Raw genomic sequence first — 20830 nt, 5'->3', positions numbered from 1 at the left:
CAGAGAAAAATTTCCCCCTTCAGCAAACAAATGTCAAAAGAGCCTTTTAGCGTCCAGCTCTGCACGTACAACGTTCTGCACACTGAAGGTCAAATTTCCAAGAAGGGTAACAAAAAGTGCAGTCCATATTTGAATAGAGAGACAAGTTTTTTTAAAAAAAGAAAAAAGAAAGAAATTATTAGAGACAACCCATCTACATCTATGGAGAAAATTAGCCAGCTGGTTTATCTAACAGGCTCTACATAAACAGAAACATTCACCGGGAAAAACAATATTGGCACAGCCAGCAAACATCCAATACCTTTCACCTCAGTGCCCTCAGCCTCTATTCTAGGCTGATGCTACCAAACAAAAGAACAAAATACACATGTTCATGAAAAGGAGGACATTGCAAAGGGTGTTTGCTGATCAATAACGAAAACAGTCGGACACTATAGTAATTGCAGAGAGCCACTATACTTGTATTTTCTAGATAATGCCATGTTTAGGTGATTGAAAATCAACAGTGGCAGGGAAAATGACTGTATAGTCTTAAGAAAAGGCACATTGATTGCCTTCAAGCAGCGCTCACACTGATATGACAAATATGAAGGGGGAAATCACTGGACCTAGATATAGTTCAAGTAACAAAAAAGGTCACCCAAACTGTTTTCATTTTCTTTTCCTATCCTCAGCGTTGCTTACCCTTTCCATGGGACTCAAGTCTTGCATGAAAAAAAAACTTTTCCCCTTTGTCCTTTGTGTAAATTTAATGACGTTATTTATGACTACAAGGGAGGAAATGTTTTAAGGGGCACCTGAAGAAAGCCATCAAAGGATAAAATAATAAAACAGGATCTGGGAAATACACTCATAAGAAATCCTGATGTCAGTGAGCAAGAAGCTAGTCAACCATTAAAAGACTATTTGTGGTGTCCTGCTGGTGAGAAAACATCTAAAAGGGTCAGACAGCCTGGCATGGTTTTTTTTTAGGTCTTTACATAGAACAAAAATGCCATTTTTCCCTTTTGCTTCTCCAGTAGACAGTTAATAATTTGCAATCTAACACGTGTAATGTCTGTGATTTAATCAAGGAGCTCGGGAATGACACTCAAATGTCATCAAGAGTGTTGATGAGGGTCAAGCCAGAGAGATTCATAGCTAATGATACTGTGTAGTAGCTTTTATGTGCTATGAGCCTTTAGGTTTTATCACAAGAATGCACAATTTTACAAAACAATATAACCTCTACCTTTTATTTTAGACTTGAATATATAGAAAAAAGTCAAATATGGTGTGTTTTCTTCAAACTCTGCAAGCTTCTGTTTATATCACTTTATTTGACAGCAAGGAAGAGTAAAGCTTTTCCAGAAATAAAGCTAAAAAACAAATCTGCTTGTTTTGACAGCAGCACTGATTGTCACACTGAGGTGAAATAGCTCACCCTTCCCCGATTGGTCTGTGGCTTTCATCTTTTACTGAGTCCTAAAAAACACATGTTCAATTCACAATTCCTCAGCAAGTGTCAGGCTGTTATTGTTTGTCCGCTGCAAGGTCGTCGTAAAGCTCATCGAGTGACACATCTGAGAAACTTAAAGTCTCTCTATCCCACAGCACTCTCTTGTGAAAAGACAAGGAGGGGATGAAAATTAGGCCAGGATATAGAAAATAATAACTCAGTAGTTACTGTCCTGAGGCTGTTTTCAAGCTGCCTTGTTGGCCGTTTATGAGACCTTCTGTCACCAGTGTAGATATACTATTGTCAGATACATGACCTGGTCAAGGACACAGTATTAGGTTTGCTTTCTGCGTTCGCTGCCTCTTCTACTGCCGTTTCTCTTTTCTCAAAAATTACATAATTGAAACTGAACAGTGCAAAATGATCACTATAGATTTCAGGCACCAACAAACGCATGTAACCTCAACAACACAAGGCCATTGAATCTATATGTCTCGATGGTGTATTACATTATACAAAGCGTGTGTCAAATAGAAAACAGTTTTTAGTTTAATTCACTGGTATATTTCATTATGATTATTTACTTATGGGACTTTTTTTCCAAGCAGTCAGCCATTTTTCCAAATTTTACAACTGTGCACAGTTTAAGTTGTATAGATTGAATGTTGAAGAAGCAGCGTATTGAAGTATGGTTTCTTATTGGGGCTATAAACTGTCTAGACAACACTCCCCTCTTTTTCACCTTCAGCAAGTCCCTTAAAGGACATTTGTTTATTTGAATATAATGCCGTGTCTTTGTCTCACACTTATCAGCTGTGGCATTATATAACACTTACTGAGGCATTTTAGAGTGATAAAGAATGGTAGAAAGACCAGTATCACCAAGAGTTACTGAAACTTTGCATACTCCTGTCTGTAGGTCATTTAAATGATATTTTCTTAAATGAACATCAGCGCTTTCTCCTAGTATGAATCACTCTTTCATGCATGGAGCTACTTGTTAAAAGGAAAATCCAAGTTAAAAATGTTTCCTGAACTTAGCAGGGTCAAAAACATGTTTTGTATAAATACAAAAAAAATTTGAAAGGATACAGTGCAAGCTGATCTGATTCTCACATAGGAAGTTGCATGAACACCAGCCTTAGCTATACTTTTGTTTTTTGCTTTTCTTAAAACTTTAACATTCAAGCCTCAATCTATGAAGCATGAACACACTTGCCCTAACTTGCCTAATAGACTACAAGATCTGCATTTATGTGTCAATTGTGCTTCCACGAACAGTTTAATCCCTTTACAAGCTTTATATCTGTATGCCTGTTGCTTCTTTTCCTGTCAACATGCATAATTTTACCCAAAATACACTTTTGTCAAACTACAGTGACCTTCACTGTCCTCTATGAAAGCAACAGTTTAGTATGCCCTTGGTATACCAATTAATGTCTGCATGAGTTAATCTGCGAAAAAGACCTACAAATAGAACTCCAAGGTTACACTACAACCATATTCTGTTATTCCTATACTTTGCCCCACACACAGTCTGCAGCAAGACTGTGTGTTTCCACCGGAACATATAGCACTCTTTAGAAATCCGTGGGTGACTGCTGTTGTGTGGTGAGCTATAAACATGCAGGAGGTGATCACTGTGCTCTGCATTAATAAAGGTTCCCCCTTTGTAAATTCTCCTTTGTGATGTGTAGTGAACTTCCTGGAATGTTTTTTCGGCACACCGACTGTGCCAACAATGTGAATGCTAATGTGAAGCAGGACCAACAGAGTCATTCCAGCATCATCCTGATCCCATAACAGAACCCTTGTTTTTTTTTCTTTATTTTGATTTTTCCCCCCTGACATGATAACATTATTATGGCGAGTACAGCAGCAGGAAATACAGTGACAGATTCAGCCTCTTTAATAAATAATACATCACTGCAAATGGTTAACCACTCACAGCAGTTAGGGACATCACCTAGCATCACAATAATTTATTGACCAGCTCCTTCAATGCAAAACCACACATTTTGAGCTATTTTGAAAAAGGAGTTGCGTAGTGGGGGGGGGGGCTTGACCGTTTGGCTTTCTCATTCATTCAAATATAACCAACAAGACGTTGTTTTCATTTCATGTTTGACTCTGTTTCCTGTTATGGCTCAACGGTATCCTTAGATGACTGTGTTCCCTCCATTAGTATACATCCTTGAGACAAAACTGCTCTAACGTTTCATATTTAGGAGATCAACATTTACTAGTACACAATATTTTTTTAAAAAAAGATTAAAGGGAGGGGCACATATGTGCATGTACATGGTTATAGCCTATGTTTTGATGAGCATAAACTGACTTTCTGTAGAACTATTTTGCCATATTTCCCTGTAGGAACATCCTACTTAGCCTACAGTGATGCTATAGGATACAAAACGCTGTATGTAAAATATGTGGAGTTTCCTGGAAAGGGATGGCCAAAAACCCACAAACAACAAGTTGCTTTAATAAAAATAAATGTCATAAAGTAGGATCGGATCATTATATTTCGCTGCTTTGAGTTTAAAGTCAAGGAAACAATATTTGACTGAACTCTCGGTAACTTTTGTCTTTCTGTGGCAGGCAAAATATAGTTTTCCTGAACAAGGAAAAGTACTATAAGTTGGGTGTTATTAACCCTGCCTCCATCCAGAGCGCCATCCACTAGCATGGCTCCTCCCGCCCCCTTCTGGCACTCCGCTCCGCTCATCAATAGGGAGCGCATTTAAATAATGTGTGAGCGCTTGGATCAGAGCCAATCAGCTGTCAGGGGACCGTGATAAATCGCAATGCATTATTGATAATAATAATTACGTTGACATGCGCATTTCTACTTCAGGGGTTAATTTTCCGAGCCGAAGGATCTGTTGAAGAAGGGGAGGAAATTTGTCTGTAACTCTTTGCTCCCGATGGTCGCACCATGTCGCGGCGCAAGCAAGCCAAACCGCAGCACATCAACTCCGACGAGCCTGGATCGATGGAAAATGGTAAGTTTACGCAAAAAGATGTGCTTGTTGGCAAGAAAAGTTAACATGTAGGAATGACACAGTATCGACATTTTATTTAAAAGTGTGGAGGGGGGCTGCTTTTACATTGTCCTCCTCGCACTTTGACCTGTTGCTGTCCCTCTGAACTGACCAGGGCTAAAACTTCGGTCGAGAAGCGACACATTTAGAAATCAGGTGCTCCACGAGGGGCTCTTTTAAATTGAAACATTGTAAGCTTTCTGTCTCTCTTTTTTGGTAAAGGCCGAAAAGCATCGTTTATTCTTGGCTCTGTTTTGTCTTGTTTCGTTGTTTATATTGACGGTTTGATTCTAATGAATAAATTGAGGTTGTTTCGCGGACTAAATTAAAGACGGTAAAGTCCTTTGAACTTTTTGTTGATTCATTGAAGGGCACGTTGCTACATTTTGGATTGTTTACGCTTTTTTAATTTAGAATAATTACCTAATTTGGTCAGCATGCCTGTCGTGTGTAACTTTATTTCATTCACGTATTGCCAGCTGGTTTTACTGTTAAATTTGAATTGGCTTTTTTAGATTTTGCGCAGTACCTTTGACTCTTTGTGCCGGATTCCCATAGGTATCGTTACAGTTTATTCTGCTGTAATTATAATTATCCGTACTTTCTGCCCTTTGTAATTAATAATTGTGTAATCTGGCGAGCATTTATTTGCAAATCTGCGCCTCAGTTGGAAGTTTCAGACAAAGGTACCCAAAACTGTATGAAATATGACTCTGTAGTAAGCCGACCTAAAGGCAATAAATCCCCCAGTTTAATGCATGACTGTTTCCTTTCGTACATATGTGGAGAGGTGGGGGATGGAGCAGTGGCCTTTTTGTGGAGACTGGGTGGGGGTGCGTTTTGGTGTTGCCATAAGCAAACTTCAGCGCCGCTGTAGCCCTCATAATTAGAAAACTTGGGATGGCAAGTTTTCCCTTTTTCATGAACTGTAGAGCATAAAATGCCAAAAGGTTATGCATGACTCTTATTCAGCCCGCATAAGCTGAACGGTTATCTCTGACCTCCTCATGTTGTCCACCAAAGGTGATCACAGGAGGCTCATGCGCCGTCAAGTGGCGAGCGAGTGTGCTGCGTCCTGTAGTTATCTAATGATGGATCCGCTCTGATAAGGACTTTTTTAAAAGTTTTAAATGCCGCTAAGCTGCATCATGGGTGCTTTCCAGTCGACGTTAACGGTGTTGCAGAGCCATAGTTAGCGCTTCCTCATGGATCAGAATGTAATGCTGTTTGCAGATTTTTCGTGACACCGCCTCAGTGCCGCCTGGTGAGCAATTAACAAGTCCAGCAGATTCCTTGGGCAAATGCAAACAGGTGGTCTACCCCCCATTCTTCCAGGCATTAGCATTTAACAATACACCCAGTTGTGAAATGGCCTCTTGGTTAGCACACAAATTAAAATGCTCACTTGGAGCACTTATCAATCTTTCAAAAGACTGAAAAATGCTTGGGAGGTTTTTTAATAAATGTAAAGCTGTCTTGTGTTTGAGCTATTCTCATTTATACAATATAAAACCTGCAGTTTAGAGAAATGGTTTATATTTGTTTACTGTGGAAATAAGATTGATCTTAAACTGGGGTTAGTTTAGTGTAGGGTATTTCTTTTTTTTTGGGGGGGGGGGGGGGGGGTACTTTTTTTTAATTGTTGTTGTTTTTTTTGTTTTTTTTCAGAATCTAACTTGAGCGTAACTTGATACTCAATCTGTAGCTCTTTGTTTCTGTGGACATTGTTCTAGGTAGCCAAAGATAAATGATTGCCCTCTACAGGCCCTTTGGACAATAGAGCAATTCACAATTTTTACAGCCTGGTGCAGTTACCTAGAGAGAGTGGACAAAACAGGGGGAACCCTTTTAGATGTGATGGTGTGAGCCAGTGAATAAATACATTACACCAAATCGGCAAAATCTCAGATCTTGACAAATGAACAAAACATTGTAGCCTTTAATGTGTTACAGGAATTACATTATTTGATTTGACGAACATGGTTGTAATTGTATGAGAAGTATTCATGTAAATACTTTATTCTCTCGTTGAAGGGATTCATCAAGGTGATTCCGCTGAGGAGATTGGAAATGAAGTAAAGAGGTTCAGAATGGATGAAACCAGAGTGTGCACCAAGTGCTGTGCTGAATTCTTCGATGAAGAAGAATTTCTTGAACATGAGAAAAATTGCACAAAAAGTCAGCAAGTGGTCATCATGAAAGATGGAGACGGCAGTGACGAACCTGAGAAATATTCACAGGGTTCTTCTGAAGGCCTTACCAGTGATCACGAAGACAGCCACTCCAGCAATCATTCTCCATCGCATGCCAACACAGACCAGCTGGAAAGATTGGAGGAGGAGTCCAGTGCAAATGCAGAGGATTCCAGACACCAGGATCGGGGAGAGATGTCTGCTAGTCCTGAGATGACTTTCCAACCCTCGCCGAAAAGGCAAGATTCAAATGTTACTCTTGAAACCATGGCTGACACTAAAGTGGCCGTTTCCCAAATTCCTTCAAACACTTCTCAGACTTCACAGGATGCCATGCAGGCCATTCCAGTAATCTTGGAACAGCTAGTGTGCCTCCAGCAGCAACAGCTACAGCAAATCCAGCTCACTGAACAGATCAGAATCCAAATAGCCATGATGATCCCACAGGGTCTCCAATCATCAGTAGAGTCAACAATGGATCCTCTGAGAGCCCTTGGTGCACATCTCTCTCAGCAACTGTCTGCTGCAGCAGCACTGATAGGAAAAAGAACCGGCAGTCAGAGCCTTTCCATGGAGAAACTAAAGCAAGGTAAACTACCTCTACCCACTGGCACGTCTCCTGCTCTGAATGCAGGAATGGGCTCGATGGCATCAAACACAGACCTTTTAAAGGGTGCTCCAGATCTAGCCGGACGTTTACCAGTACTCATGCCACAGTCTCCAGGTGTTCTGGGTTTCCCTAGCGTGTTCAGTGGAGTCCAGGCAGGGATCGATGCCTCCAAAAAAGTGAAGCCAAAGATGCTGAACATCCCACCAGAATCAAAGAATGGGGACCCACTATACAAGCACAAGTGCAAATACTGTGGAAAGACTTTTGGCAATGACAGTGCCCTCCAGATTCATTTGCGTTCTCACACTGGGGAGAGGCCTTTCAAGTGTAACATCTGTGGAAACCGTTTCACAACCAAGGGAAACCTCAAAGTGCATTTCCAGCGGCATAAAGACAAATACCCTAACATCAGCATGAATCCTCATCCTGTACCCGAGCACCTTGACAATATTCCGACCAGCAGTGGGATTCCCTTTGGTATGTCCGTACCCATGGATGAGTCAAACATAACCGAAATGAAGCCTGTGCTAAGTCACCCAGCGGCTGTTTTCAACCCATCATCCATGCCAGGGTTCAAAACATTTGATGGCTTTGGGGGTGATCCATTTTCCCAGAGACCCTCGCCATCAACAAGTGATGGCTCCCCAAATGTTTCGTCTGTGTATGGCCAAGAGGCGGGCCTGGAGCCCAACCAGAAAGATGCTAAAGAGCTGCTTGGAGCATTGCACCACATGAATGGTAATGCTCTCCTAGGGGAGCAAAGCTCTGGAACAGCAAAACTTCAGCAGATGGTGGATGGACTGGAGAAGAAGACCGGTGATCCCAATGAGTGTGTGATCTGCCATAGGGTACTGAGTTGTCAGAGCTCACTCAAAATGCATTATCGCACACACACTGGCGAAAGGCCATACAAGTGCAAAATCTGTGGCCGCGCATTCACCACAAAGGGTAACCTCAAGGCTCATTATGGTGTGCACAGGGCTAGCACTCCTCTTAAAATGCAACACTCATGCCCAATCTGCCAGAAAAAGTTCACAAACGCAGTGGTTCTGCAGCAGCACATTCGCATGCACATGGGTGGGCAGATCCCCAACACCCCGATGCCAGAAAACCAGTTTGAACCAGCAGAAGCAATTGTGCCTTCTCTCTCAGTAGAGAAGCCTATCGACGCCAACGGATTTGAAGCCAGCATGGAAGATCAAGAGCCAGAGCTGAACAAGACAGCAAATGACTCCTCCAATTCCCTGCCATCTGCTGCTGAGCAGCAACCACAGAAGCTTGCAGCCCCTGCAATGTTATCCAGCCTAGATGTTTTGAAGAATCTCTCCTCTGCTCTTGCACTGAAACGACAAAATAGCACTACTTCAGAAAGTGAAGGAACATCCAAAGAATCCCCACCAGCTCAGAGAGAGCAGGAGTATCAAAACGGCCGTAGTCCCTCCATCTCAGACTCTGCTGCGTCATTTCGCTCCTCTTCTCCGGTTAACAACATTAACGGCAAATCTCCTCAGCCTGCTCTTGATGAATTTCCCCAGAGCGGGTCAAAACCAGAGTCAGATGACGCTAAAGATGAGTCAAGTGGCGCACTTGACCTCACAGCTTCCAGCAGCTTCACCCCAAAAGCAATTAAGGAAGAGCCTGGCATGTCATTTTCAAATGGAGACTATGGTAAGTTTACAAGTTGAGTGAAGTGTGTTAGATGCTGTCATCTTGAATGTGTAGACCTAATCTTCAATCTTTCTGTCTTAGTAGCTTCCAGTAACATGCCTTTCATGAGGATACCACCAACGTTGGCCAGTCTAGAGATGAAGATTCCCCCAGAGAATCCTCTGGGCCCTCACGGGTTGTTCAGCTCCCATGTGCCTCAGGGAACAGCCATGCCCTCCTCAGTCTCCCCTGCGCCACGACGATCAGCCAAACCACATGTGTGCCATGTCTGTGGCAAGAACTTCTCATCTGCCAGTGCCCTGCAGATCCATGAGCGCACACATACAGGGGAGAAGCCTTTCGCCTGCCACATTTGTGGCAGGGCTTTCACAACGAAGGGAAATCTAAAGGTGAGCCATCACTTGTCTGAGAAATGGTTAAATTAGGCATTAGAGTTCATGTATATAGATGATGTAGCCGTTTACTGAAAAATAAGCGTTTTGTGTTTTTTAAGGTTCATATTGGCACCCACATGTGGAACAACTCATCAAGGCGTGGCCAGCGTCTGTCTCTAGATAATCCCATGGCGTTGATGGCAATGACCCCAGATGCAAAAATGATGCCAGAAATGATGCAGGCCCCCAAAGAGCTGGTCGCTCCTCCGATGAACTTTGACCCATCTCTGTGGAACCAGTATGCGACTGCTGCCTTCAGTGGTGGCCTGACCATGAAGACCAACGAAATTTCTGTCATCCAGGGAGGTGGCATCCCACTCCCTGGGAGCCCTGCTGGTGGGCCCCTGATTGGCTCCACTGGAGGCCTCATGAAGATTGATGGATCCCACTCAGGCTTGCCTGCCACCATGGCTGAAATTGAGAAAAATGGCTCAGACAGTGTGCCAAAATCACAGTTTCCACATTTCATGGAAGAGGGCAAAATAGCAGTTAATTAGTTTCCCTTTTCTTTCTTTTTTTATCCATCAGGTAATAAACACATTCACTTTTGTGAATGTCTCTCTTCTTTATTGAGGTACAATCAATATTCTGAGAAATCCTTGTTGATTTGCTGTTAAATTGGTTAAAAATGTCCAATTAACTTTATTGCAGCTCTTTTCCTCCTGATCTCAGTGATTCTTAAGTGTTATTTCTAGTCAAATCTGTATCACTGCTAGGGATACATCAATACAACAGCTTTTTTTGAAGGACATTGACAAAGAAGACTTGCTGATCTTTATGATTAATGTCTGTCTATTGTTGCATAATCTTTCCAGCTGGTCTGTGTGGCATGATGAAACGCTGAAAAACTTTATTAATTTAGTTATAAAAAGATTTCTCTGGTTCCCTGGTACAGAAGGGGAGGAAAATGACAATATCCCAAGCCCATGATTCCAGTTGGTGCATCCCTAAAAACTACTGTAGTTGTATTTTATTTCATGTAATTATATATGCGGGTATTTGTTTTCTTTTTTTTCCCCAGTGAGTTGTTTTGTTGTCTCTCCAGAAATTGAATGTATAACTTACTTGAAACTGCTTTAATTCAAGACTGTCTCCTTGATACTTTTGAAGGATTTTGACTTTAATAGTAAAAGTTTCAGGGAATAACCTGAGCTTGCCAGCCTGATGAGTCAGAAATAATGACGTATTTAACCACATGTGTCCATACTACTTCCCCTCCTGTTGTGTGCCATAGGTTACATGATATTGTACATATTTGTAGTGGTAAATGTTATTAGCTTGTCTGTATTTGAAGAGGCGTTCTGATCAGATTAATGTAAAGGGCAATGCAAAAATCTCTCAAAGTGCAACAGTTCAGTCACAGCTGCATTTTTGTTGCACCGGCGCCAGGATACAGTAGTTAATAGCTTGTACCCTTTTCCAAGTGCCTAGTCTGATTTCATGGCACCATCTGGTTGTAACAAAGGTGCTGTTTGACTTGAGATATTGTGTTGTGACATGGCATGTATATCACATCTTTGTCAGCTTACTAAAATCATTTTTTTACACCCATGTAGTCCACTTCGACAACTACGGAGTTAAATTTTGTTGGCTGAGCTCTGAAGGCTATCCAATGCTTAATGTTCTCATGCCTGCACTTTATTTAAGGTTTTAGTTTCATTTACATTGTATAGATACATTTACGTCACTGCTTAATTGTACTGGCTAAACAGGAAGAGGTCAAGCCAACATTTGTATGTGTATTTCCTTCCTGTAACAAACAGCTGTTTACGGTAATATACAACTTGTAGCATGATTAATTTATTTATATTACACAGTGCTTGAGTTTAGGGGTAAGTTCTACCTCGCTTAGATTTTAGTTGTCCCCCACATGCCCCTTACACTCAATGCAATGCTCTGTACGTTTCTGGGTACATTGTTTAGTTTTTTTTTCCCGATAATGCGATAAGATTTCTCACTCTCAACCTGCTGAGTTGAACAGTAATGAATGTATGTCTGACACTTTACACAACTCAGAATGGTCCAAGTGCTTTGTAGGTCCCTGCTGTACATTCCTTATTGATATGCATTTGCCAAGTTGTGCCTTTCTTTAGCAACCATGTCAGAAACTGCTTTCAAGTTGTCTCTACAGTTCAAGTAATGTTGAGCCAGTTTGATCTGTTTACAGTGTAAATATTTTTTTTTTTCAAAGGTTTCCTTCACGTAAATGTTTTCTGATTTTTGAAAAATAAAATCAGGGTGACTTTTTCAACATTCATCCTGTCATTACTTCAAAGATCATCGAACTTTAGTGATGAAAATAAAATAAAAAAATTAATAAATTTTTAAAAAGCCTTAAGACTAGACAGCATTGTACTAGCCACACCTCTAGGCTAATATTTATGGCTACACAGGCTTGTTTGAATGTACATAAAATCCCTTATTTACATTTACATAAATTCACCCTTGGATAACTACTGCAATTTTTATTTTCTTTTTTTAAATTCTCATTACCCAACAGGAGCTATTAATCCTTTGCCAGTTTGCATTCTCAACGAAAAACTATTTGCATCCCCAACTGAAGCATGCTGTCCAATCGTCCATTTTCGGTAAGCAGCACAGTGGCCTCTTCCTGAGGAATTTTGAAATGATCCATTAGTTTGCATAAGTCTCCCTATGGAATACAAAGTAGTTCCAGGCAAACAGAGTGAGCAGATATACAGAAAAACCTGTAATGCAAAAATACAGAATGGCAATCATAACCGTCAGGTGTCTTTGTTGAGGAGAGTTGTTTGCATGTCAGCTCATTTTAATAGTACCTTTTATGCAATATCATTTTAGATTTTGTAAGGGCTAACAAAAAGATGGCTCTGTAGTGTTGTGGTTTACACATTCACCTACCAAGCAAAAGCTCCCCAGTTTGAGGAGACACAAATCCCTTTGGGGATGTGTCAGGAAGCACATCTAGTGTAAAAATCTGCCAAATCAAAACATGCAGAGCTACCTGCTGGGAAAAGCCTTGTGGTTAAGGAAGCAGCATTACAGACAACAAAAAGATACAAAGATAGTGCAATGTTTTATGCGTATATTTGAAACATGGTGCACGATAGATGCTTTCATAGTGGCTGCCTTTTCGCATCATTTTTTCAATCGACTCTTTCTCTGTCACAGGCTGAGGTCAAAGTTGTGGGATGCAAATTTAATTGCTGTAGGTTAAACTCATTATACAAATTTTACAATTTGCTACAGTCGTTTAAGTTTACCCTTTTGTCCTTGCTCAAGCCTTTTTAAATAAGCACTTTTACAGTCTTATGAGATCTCTTCTAATGTGCTCAAAAATGCCCCAATAGGCTGATGACTGGCCCATTTGACTGCATTACACTGGGGTGTGTTTTAATATTGGACGCCTGGATGGAAGGATGGATGGGCTCAATTCAGTTTTATTTACATAATGCCAAATCACAACAACAGATGCCTCAAGGTGGTTTTTATTGTAAGGTAAAGATCCTACAATAATACAGAGAAACGCTTTTGACAGGAAGAAAACTCTTAGAACCAGGCTCAGGGAAAGGGTGCCTTCTGCCATAGATGGATGGATGGATTGAGCGATATGTGTTAATCACATTACAGTCTATCAGATCACATCACTTTCTACTCAGATTGTTTGTGGGTATTTTTGGAAAGATGCTGAAATTAGTGAAAAATAAATCAATACCACTCCTTTCCAGTCTTAAGAAACATGCTGAATAAGAATAGTGCCAGCGAATATGGGTCATAAAAACTGCACAAACCTGTGTTTGGAGAAAAGCCTTACTGTCACCCAAACCGTACCCCAACTGTAAAGCACAGTGGAGAGAACATCATGGTTTGGGGCTGCTTTGCTGCAGGCTTTGCGGTCATCGGGTAGCATTGAAATTAAAATGATAGCATTTTATTTAACATATAAACATTTATCAAGTAAAAGATATTGTACAGCTGAGTATCAGAGCAGCAGTCCTTGAGATGGTCCTATCAACAATGTCAGAAAAATGACAGAAATAATGAAAAAGGAAAAAACAAGGGGTTGGAAGAGTTAATAATAACGCCAATAATTTTTGATTAAAAAGAGAAGACTCCTCTGTCAAGACAGTCCAGAAATACTGTATGAAATTCAATAGCTTGTCTATTTTAATGTCACATAAAATCTATGACACTTAATTCAGCTATTTTAATTTTTTAGTGCCAAATTTCACTTGATAACTATTTGCTAAACATTTATTATCTCTCTCGATTTTCTTTAAAAAAAATTTTTTTACTGTTATTATTTCTTTTGCAATGTGTCCTGGATTTCCTGTACGGCTCACTGTGTCTCGTTCGTTTTTGGTCTTTCCTGTGCCACCCCATTGAAAAAAAAAACTATTACTAATACTATATTATTAAAACTAAAACATCTTATTTGAAAAAATAATACAATAAGTAATTATTAATGACATGAGTGTGGTATAGTACTCCAGCGGGAGATTGGTTTGCTTGGTGTAGCACTTTCCCAGCACTGCTTCCCTGCTGGCTGATGAACCGTCCTGAATGAGTGACAGCACGGAAGCCTCCGCCCAGCAGCTCCACAGCCAAGCGGACTCCTTCCAGCTTCCACCCGCGTCAAGGGGCTGCAGGAATGACCGACAATATCCCTCTACAACCCGTGAGGCGACCGAAAAGACACGACAGTAAACACAGAAATGGGTAAGGGCGTTATACAGCTCGGTATTATCACTGTGAAGCCATTTGTTTACGTGCTTTGCTCGTCGCATCTCCTGCTGTCACTGTAGCGGTTAAAAGTGTTTACAGGAGCGCGTCGACATTGTCTCAGAAACCAGCTAAGCAGCTTTCTGGGTAAAATATAACAGTACGGAGGGAAACATAAGGACGAGCAGCCCGTAGATGTACTAATAAATATGATGTAGCCATTAATTGTAGCTTTGAAACGGCTAATGTTAGCCGGACACATCCTTGTTCCGGGGTTGCAGTAGCAAGTGCATTTAACGCCCATTGTCAATATTTGCTCGCTTGACATTAAGCTCAGGCTGTCAAAGAGCACAAACCTCATAGGGCTGTCTGCCCTGATTTAAATACATTCTGCCCCTAATTTTTACATACGGACGAAGTGATCCTCTGTAGTGTTATTTGACCACCACAAAAAGGGGCAGGCCTAAGAAATAATGATGGAGAAAGTGGAGAGACACAGTGCTGAAATGCTGCCAGCAGACTGATCAGGCTGCCATGGTGATGTCACCTCCTGTTATAAAGACTCAAGATCCTCGAATGAGCTATGATGTTGCAGAAATAAAGGCCTGCATATATACAAGGATGATGGGTGTATGATTTCTAGCTGGCAGTGTGATATATAGTGACCATTAGTGCAGCCAGTGCACTTTCTTTGCCTCCTACAGAGTGAGGCATGCCAAGGCCAGGGTTTATTTGTATAGCACACTTGAATAAGACATTTGAGGGCCTTGCATAAGTCTTTAATGATATCAAAGAAACACGTATAAGTTGGATTTGGTGTAATAAAGTAAAACAATTGAGAATTAGAAGTACATGCTTTCTGTCTAACATTCACACACATTCCAGTGGATGCCCAAAACATTATACCTATCTGCTTCTCGTTGTTTATGAGCTCTGTGTTTTTGAGATTATGTTACATAAAGAGATTTTGTTGTTTTCCATTAACTAAATAATCTAGAGCATTTAAGCAAAGGTGGATCTATTTCTCTGTAAAGCTCCTTAGTAATTTTTTAAAATAAAGATATAAACAAACTAGTCGGTGCTGTATCTCAGGAGGTCGAGTGGGTCTTTATATAAATATTTTAAAGTGATCTTTATAAAAACACTAATGGAGTGGGACAGCTCTGTATAAAGCACTTAAACATTTAATTTGTATTAAAAATTCGGGATGGGCGGATTGTTTGTTTCCCCCATTTGTGAAAAAAGGTTAAAAAATAATATGAGAAAAAATAATTAATATAAGTCTTTCATCTCTTCATCACGCTATCTTTGAACTTTGTTCCGGCACATAGTTCATCCAGCACAACAGATAAACATGGCAGCTGACATCAGGAAAGGTCATCTTATTGCTGATAACAGTCCACATTTAGGTGTCCCATTTATTAGTGAATAAATAGCCACTCTAACGGTTGCTGTAAATATAGAATTATACAGAAAGACTAAAAAGCATTAGAAAAATAATCAGTTGATATACAGTACTAACCTGTATTTTGATAACACGTACACGTAACACTCATTAACCTAAGGGAGAATATTTTGAATATGTCAGCTTGGGTGTTTTAGCTACTTTTCACAGGTTAGCATAATGACTACTCATTTTATATGCCTGATACTACTCTAAACTGTTAATTAGGAAACACAGTATTGCATAACAAATACAATTTAAATTGTCTGGATGGGTGGGTTTGAATTGCCATTGCACCAAAGTCAGATTAATGGCCTGTGTTATGCTTTCCATGTTTATTCTTTCTATGTCTGCAAGTATGAGGGGGTCTACTTGGTTCCAAGTGACGTAAATTTCCTCACTGCAGGGTTGTTGAATTATTGCTACGGTGCTATGATGTTTTTCTTTTAATTTGTCAGGCCTGGCAGACAGGATATTGTTGGCATCTAAGACTTGAGTCATCTGCCATAAAAGTCAAATGTGTTGTTTACAGTTAGGTTCAATTATTAATCGCAAAGCCACTGAGCTGTTCGTTGGATTTTACGAAATGCTTTGTTTTCTGTGTCTGAAGGGAGTGACCAGCTTTTCCAAGATAAAGTTAATATTTATTTTTCACGGCATGATCTTTCCAGACACCTTTGGTCATGGGTCTGTAGCTCAGTGCAGTGTGCGCTGTGGGATTTGGCTACAATAAGCAACACATTAACAAGAAGATGTGAGAGGAAATTCATTAGGGTTACCTCAACGCAGCTCTCTCAGGGTGTGGAGAGTGAATTCAAATACTTCCCAAATATTAATTGTCTTTTCGTCACATAACAGTCTTTGTCTTTGCATCCTTACTACAGAATCAAACACTGGAATTAAATGTGAAGTGTTACTTGTGTCTTCCATCTCCTCCTCCTCTCAGGTGCTGCCCGTGGTCGAGATGCTGTGGCATGGGTGACTTCCGTCCCCGCACCGTGTGGCTCGGCCACCCAGAAAAAAGGGAGCAGAGGTACCCCAGGAATGTCATTAACAACCAGAAGTACAACTTCTTCACCTTCCTGCCTGGGGTTAGTGCCAGTCAAAGGTCACCGCTTCACCTGCCCTTTGTTTAACCCCCTGAAGCCGTCATCCAGCTCTTTCCTCCTGGTCATGATTCACTGTCTGTTTGATCGGCACATTTTCAGAGACTCATAGGATATGTCTGTCTTAATTAATATTTTTTAAATCCTCCCTGTTGGTTGCTTGTAATGTAAGTATGCAAGGCATTGATGCTCATTTCAAATTATCCTGCTTCAGAGTATCAGGTTTGGCTTAGTTTGGCCTGCAGCTAGTAGTTATTTTTAGCATTGGTTGAAAAATGACAGTACTACTAAAAACACTGAATAGAGTAGGGTGTGATCTGGGTTCATCCACCATAACCAACTGTGAGTATTTAATGTCATGTTTTGTTAATCAACCAAAAGTCACTTTTACAGGAGTAAGCAATAAAAAAAAAGCAGAAAATAGTGAAGTTTTTGTATGACTAGTTTATAAAAACAGCTGACTACAAAGAAAGTGACCGAGTGATGCATCTCCAGATAAGATCAGGTCCTTATGAATGACAAGTGCTTTTTTTAGTTCTTTAGTTTCCTATAAGAGTACTGTAGTCTGTCTTTATGCTTACACTAAACCTAACCCAAAACATTAGATGATACATGTGAGGATATGAGAGATGCACTGTTTGTGCGGTCTTAGCCCTGATATGCAGGACGGGCTTGTTTTGTGAATTCAATATTAATTACTTTGTTCCGATTGCGTCTAAGTAGTATAAAGAGATAATTCGCCATTTTTAAACAGTACAATGTTGCATATTAGAATGAATGAAAGATGCATCATAGTTTCAGCTACCAGCTGACCAGCGCCTGTAAGTCACCAGGTCTTATACAAGCACTTTCTTGATATTGCGTGACAGATGTGACTTTGGTTGGATATTGCATGGAAGGCAGTTACCGAGCTATGTGCCTTTGATTTTTGTATTTTCCCTAACTTATTTACATATGCATTTGTTTTCCAGGCATTCAGTTGTCTTAAGATCTTATTTTTGCTTATGGAGTCAGACGTTGAAAGTAGCTCAGATTTGTTTGTAAAGCAAAAGACAAGAGCAAAGCCTTTTTGCATTGCAAATCAAGATGCTTTTTATTTACTTTGGTTCATGTGAAGAACTTCTTTTCTCTAGATCATATTTAAAATATATTTGTCGCTCATGTGCTTTCCTCTCCACTTGCTAGCAGTTTTTGACATAAAGTGGAAAAGTTTTCTGGTAGTAATCTCACACGCTGATGGTAATGAAACCGAGCAAAGCTGTAGTGTGTGTGTTGAATTTTAGACTGACGCTGGCAGATGAAAAGTAGCCATATGTGTTTGCACATTGCTCCATATCTGTTGGTTCATGAAAAGATTTGTACGCCTAACTGAAAAGTGTACTTCTTTAGTAAGGGTGCGTGAGATGCTTATATAAGCTGTGAAATTATACACCTATAGATGCTGCCAGATTTGCTGCAACGCTACGTCTGTGGTGGGTTTTTTCGAATATTGTGTGTAAATGTGGACAATGTTGCAGTTGTGGTGATTTTAGTTCTAGATTTAGTATGTTTTTTTCTCTATCACCTAAACATCTTTTAACTTTGATTTTTAATTCACTCAAAAGGATACGATTGCAGTGTAAGATCATTTTCATTCTTTATTAATTTACCTTGTTAACGTGTTGCCAGTTAAACTGCTATTTTTGCCACTTTCAACTCTGTGTCATTGCATTTTCTAAAAGGCAAGCCTTTAGCTGTTTCTACTGCATCTCCAGGCTGTTCTAGACATTCTCTGACAGAGGTAATATTCGTGTAATGACACAAACGGTCAGACAGTCAACGCTTTTTAACCTGCCAGCTATGTGGAAAAGATCCAGGTGATGTCTGACTGTCCCAATTTGTGGCAAAGGAAGACTTCTGAAGATAATAGGCCAGCAAACTCATACCTAGTGGTCTTCCTATGGCCTGGTATACTCAGATTGCATCGTCATCTCAACCAAGAGAGCATTTCCGTTAGAGAGAACAATGTCTTGCTGGGTGCTGCACGTCAGTAAAATTGAAAGATGGATCCAGCGTCCGTGACATCACCTAATTGGTGGCGAGTCCACATTTTGAGGCCTTATTTTTAGTGTTTTGGATGCGCCCATTGTCGTTTTCTAAGGCTAAAAATCATCATGTTTGCATGAGAGGGTGGAGTGCTAAGTGCTGCATTTGTAAACTGGATGAGTAAAAAGTACTGATGCAGATACCTGATGATTTAAAAAAGTAGAAGACCGATAAAATACAAGGATATCTCTCAACAAAGCTGAATCACAAACTTACTGGATAAGCTGTGTGACAAAGCAGCTCTAGTATTTGCCAGAAAATCCTGTTAAAAGTAGAAGAGAGGTTCCGCTCAGTGAATTAACTGAGATGAGGCCAACGAGACAGCAATCAGCTATAGCTACTTGTGTGGGCACACTTGACAATCAAAGACTCCACAGCTGGGATTTTAAGACTTAGCAGCATCCAATATGGATGTGTTATTAAAAAATTCATGCAGCACACATTTGTTATGGAGGAAAAGCTACTGGTTGAGGCCATAACCAGTTTTTGTTCAAGCTTGTAAACATACTTTGTAATGTAATTTTTAAGATGGGAATTGACTCGCTTTTGTAGCCAGCCTCAAGTGGTCATTAGAGGAACTGCAGTGAAAACAGATTTGTTTTAAATGACATATTATACTTGTTACACAAGATTAAAAAAAAAGGAAAGAAACTACATACTCAAAGGCATTGTCATTGACGATCAGATGACAAATAAATTCTCTATTAAGTCACATACTGTCAAGCGGGAAAGTAGACTTTTGTGGGGGAAGGTTGGTGATGCTGTATGGTTGAGGCAGTGAGTGAGCATTTTCCTGTTTTGTTTTGTTTTCTGGTAAATGGCAGCACATGTTACTTTTGGGTAAATTAAACCCTATTTAATATGAAAGCTGCTTTCATCTACTCCCTTATTCACAAGAGGTCCTCATATCTGAGCAGCATTTTAGCAGATTTTTACACTAGATGCCCTTCCTAACGCAGCCCCCAGGGGATTTGTGCCTCCTCCCGGGATCCAACTAGGGATTTTTTGCTTGCTAGGCAAATGTGTACTACACCATGGAGCTCCTAAACCCTACTTAAAATAATACTTGGAATTCTGTTTATCGCAGTCTTGGTTATTATTCTTTGTGGGAAAGCCAGAAACTGAAAATCGTGTATATTCAACAACAGCCTCCATATGCACATTGCTTTGCGAAACTGTGAATATTTCACTCTTGATCCTTTGCCTTTTTGTTCTCAGGTGCTGTTCAATCAGTTCAAGTACTTCTTCAACTTGTACTTTTTGCTTTTGGCCTGCTCTCAATTTGTCGAGGAGTTACGCTTAGGTGCTCTCTACACCTACTGGGTCCCTCTGGTATGTGGCATTTCACTTACTGTTAATCATTAAGGTCAATCAGCTTCATTTTCCATTATTTGTGTTCCTCTTCAATGCTTTTTTAAAATGTACTTTTGCTGAAAATTAAGGTTTAGATATTTCTTTTCACTTCCGCGGTTGCAGCACTCACATAAACTTTATTAGTTACTTTTTCACTGTGACTTGTCACTCTCCAGGGTCTTGTTTTGATCATTACCATCATGCGAGAGGCAATTGAAGAAATTAGGTGCTACCTTCGAGACAAAGAAGTGAACTCTCAGATTTACAGCAAGCTTTCAACAAGAGGTAAGAACTGAAAGCTTAAGGAACATCTGCAGGTTTTACCTGCGTCGATTTCTGTGTTGCATTTTTGTTTTCTTAGCAAACATGTCTATTAACTGTAGGAGGTTGGTCCTGTTAAAACTTATTGGGGCTAGGGGAAATGGTGGGTAATTCAAAGCAGAGATGTAAAAGTGTACATAAGAGGCCTTGGTATAAAGTGCTACCAGCAATAAAAAGCATGGGACCTCTTGTGGTTTCCATCACTTTGCCTCTTTGATGTGGCAGCTTGTTTTACCCATAAACACAATGACTGGTTGCCTCCATGATAGCAGCCCCTCTGCATATTTTGTGGTTTATAGAAACTTTATGGTGTCAGAACTCGATGTACTGGTTGCAGTTGTTTTGTCTAAGTTCCTTTAAATTGTATGTTTATGAATACACGTGCATGAGATATTGCCATATGATCAGTCAAAACCATCTAGAACCTTTCATCA

General features: G+C 40.2%; 2 protein-coding genes across 2 annotated transcripts in view; both read left to right on the top strand.

Moving 5' to 3' along the window:
* The first annotated feature begins 4376 nt into the window (after window positions 1–4376).
* sall4 (spalt-like transcription factor 4) lies at window positions 4377–9883 on the top strand. Its single transcript, XM_063464444.1, has 4 exons — window positions 4377–4443; window positions 6517–8952; window positions 9034–9341; window positions 9446–9883. Exons 1-4 carry the CDS (start codon window positions 4377–4379, stop codon window positions 9881–9883), a joined length of 3249 nt encoding a protein of 1082 aa, XP_063320514.1.
* A 4039-nt stretch (window positions 9884–13922) lies between these two features.
* LOC134618562 (probable phospholipid-transporting ATPase IIA) overlaps window positions 13923–20830 on the top strand; it is a 36181-nt gene continuing 29273 nt past the window's right edge. Inside the window, exons 1-4 of the mRNA XM_063464018.1 lie at window positions 13923–14084; window positions 16478–16622; window positions 19941–20054; window positions 20252–20360. Of these exons, the coding sequence (XP_063320088.1) occupies window positions 14017–14084; window positions 16478–16622; window positions 19941–20054; window positions 20252–20360 (436 nt within the window). The 5' untranslated portion in view covers window positions 13923–14016. The remainder of the gene's footprint in view (window positions 14085–16477; window positions 16623–19940; window positions 20055–20251; window positions 20361–20830) is intronic.

Source organism: Pelmatolapia mariae, linkage group LG20, assembly GCF_036321145.2.
Source record: "Pelmatolapia mariae isolate MD_Pm_ZW linkage group LG20, Pm_UMD_F_2, whole genome shotgun sequence".
Taxonomy (NCBI): Eukaryota; Metazoa; Chordata; class Actinopteri; order Cichliformes; family Cichlidae; genus Pelmatolapia; species Pelmatolapia mariae.
The sequence above is the reverse complement of the archived record's forward strand: the minus strand, read 5'-3'. Positions and strand labels throughout refer to the sequence as shown.

Excerpts from the sequence above, each read along its gene's own strand:
- sall4 (XM_063464444.1), top strand. The coding sequence starts at position 4,377 with ATGTCGCGGCGCAAGCAAGCCAAACCGCAGCACATCAACTCCGACGAG. Across the intron at positions 8,953-9,033 it reads ATTTTCAAATGGAGACTATG|TAGCTTCCAGTAACATGCCT; the intron begins GTAAGTTTACAA and ends TTTCTGTCTTAG. Across the intron at positions 9,342-9,445 it reads CAACGAAGGGAAATCTAAAG|GTTCATATTGGCACCCACAT; the intron begins GTGAGCCATCAC and ends GTGTTTTTTAAG.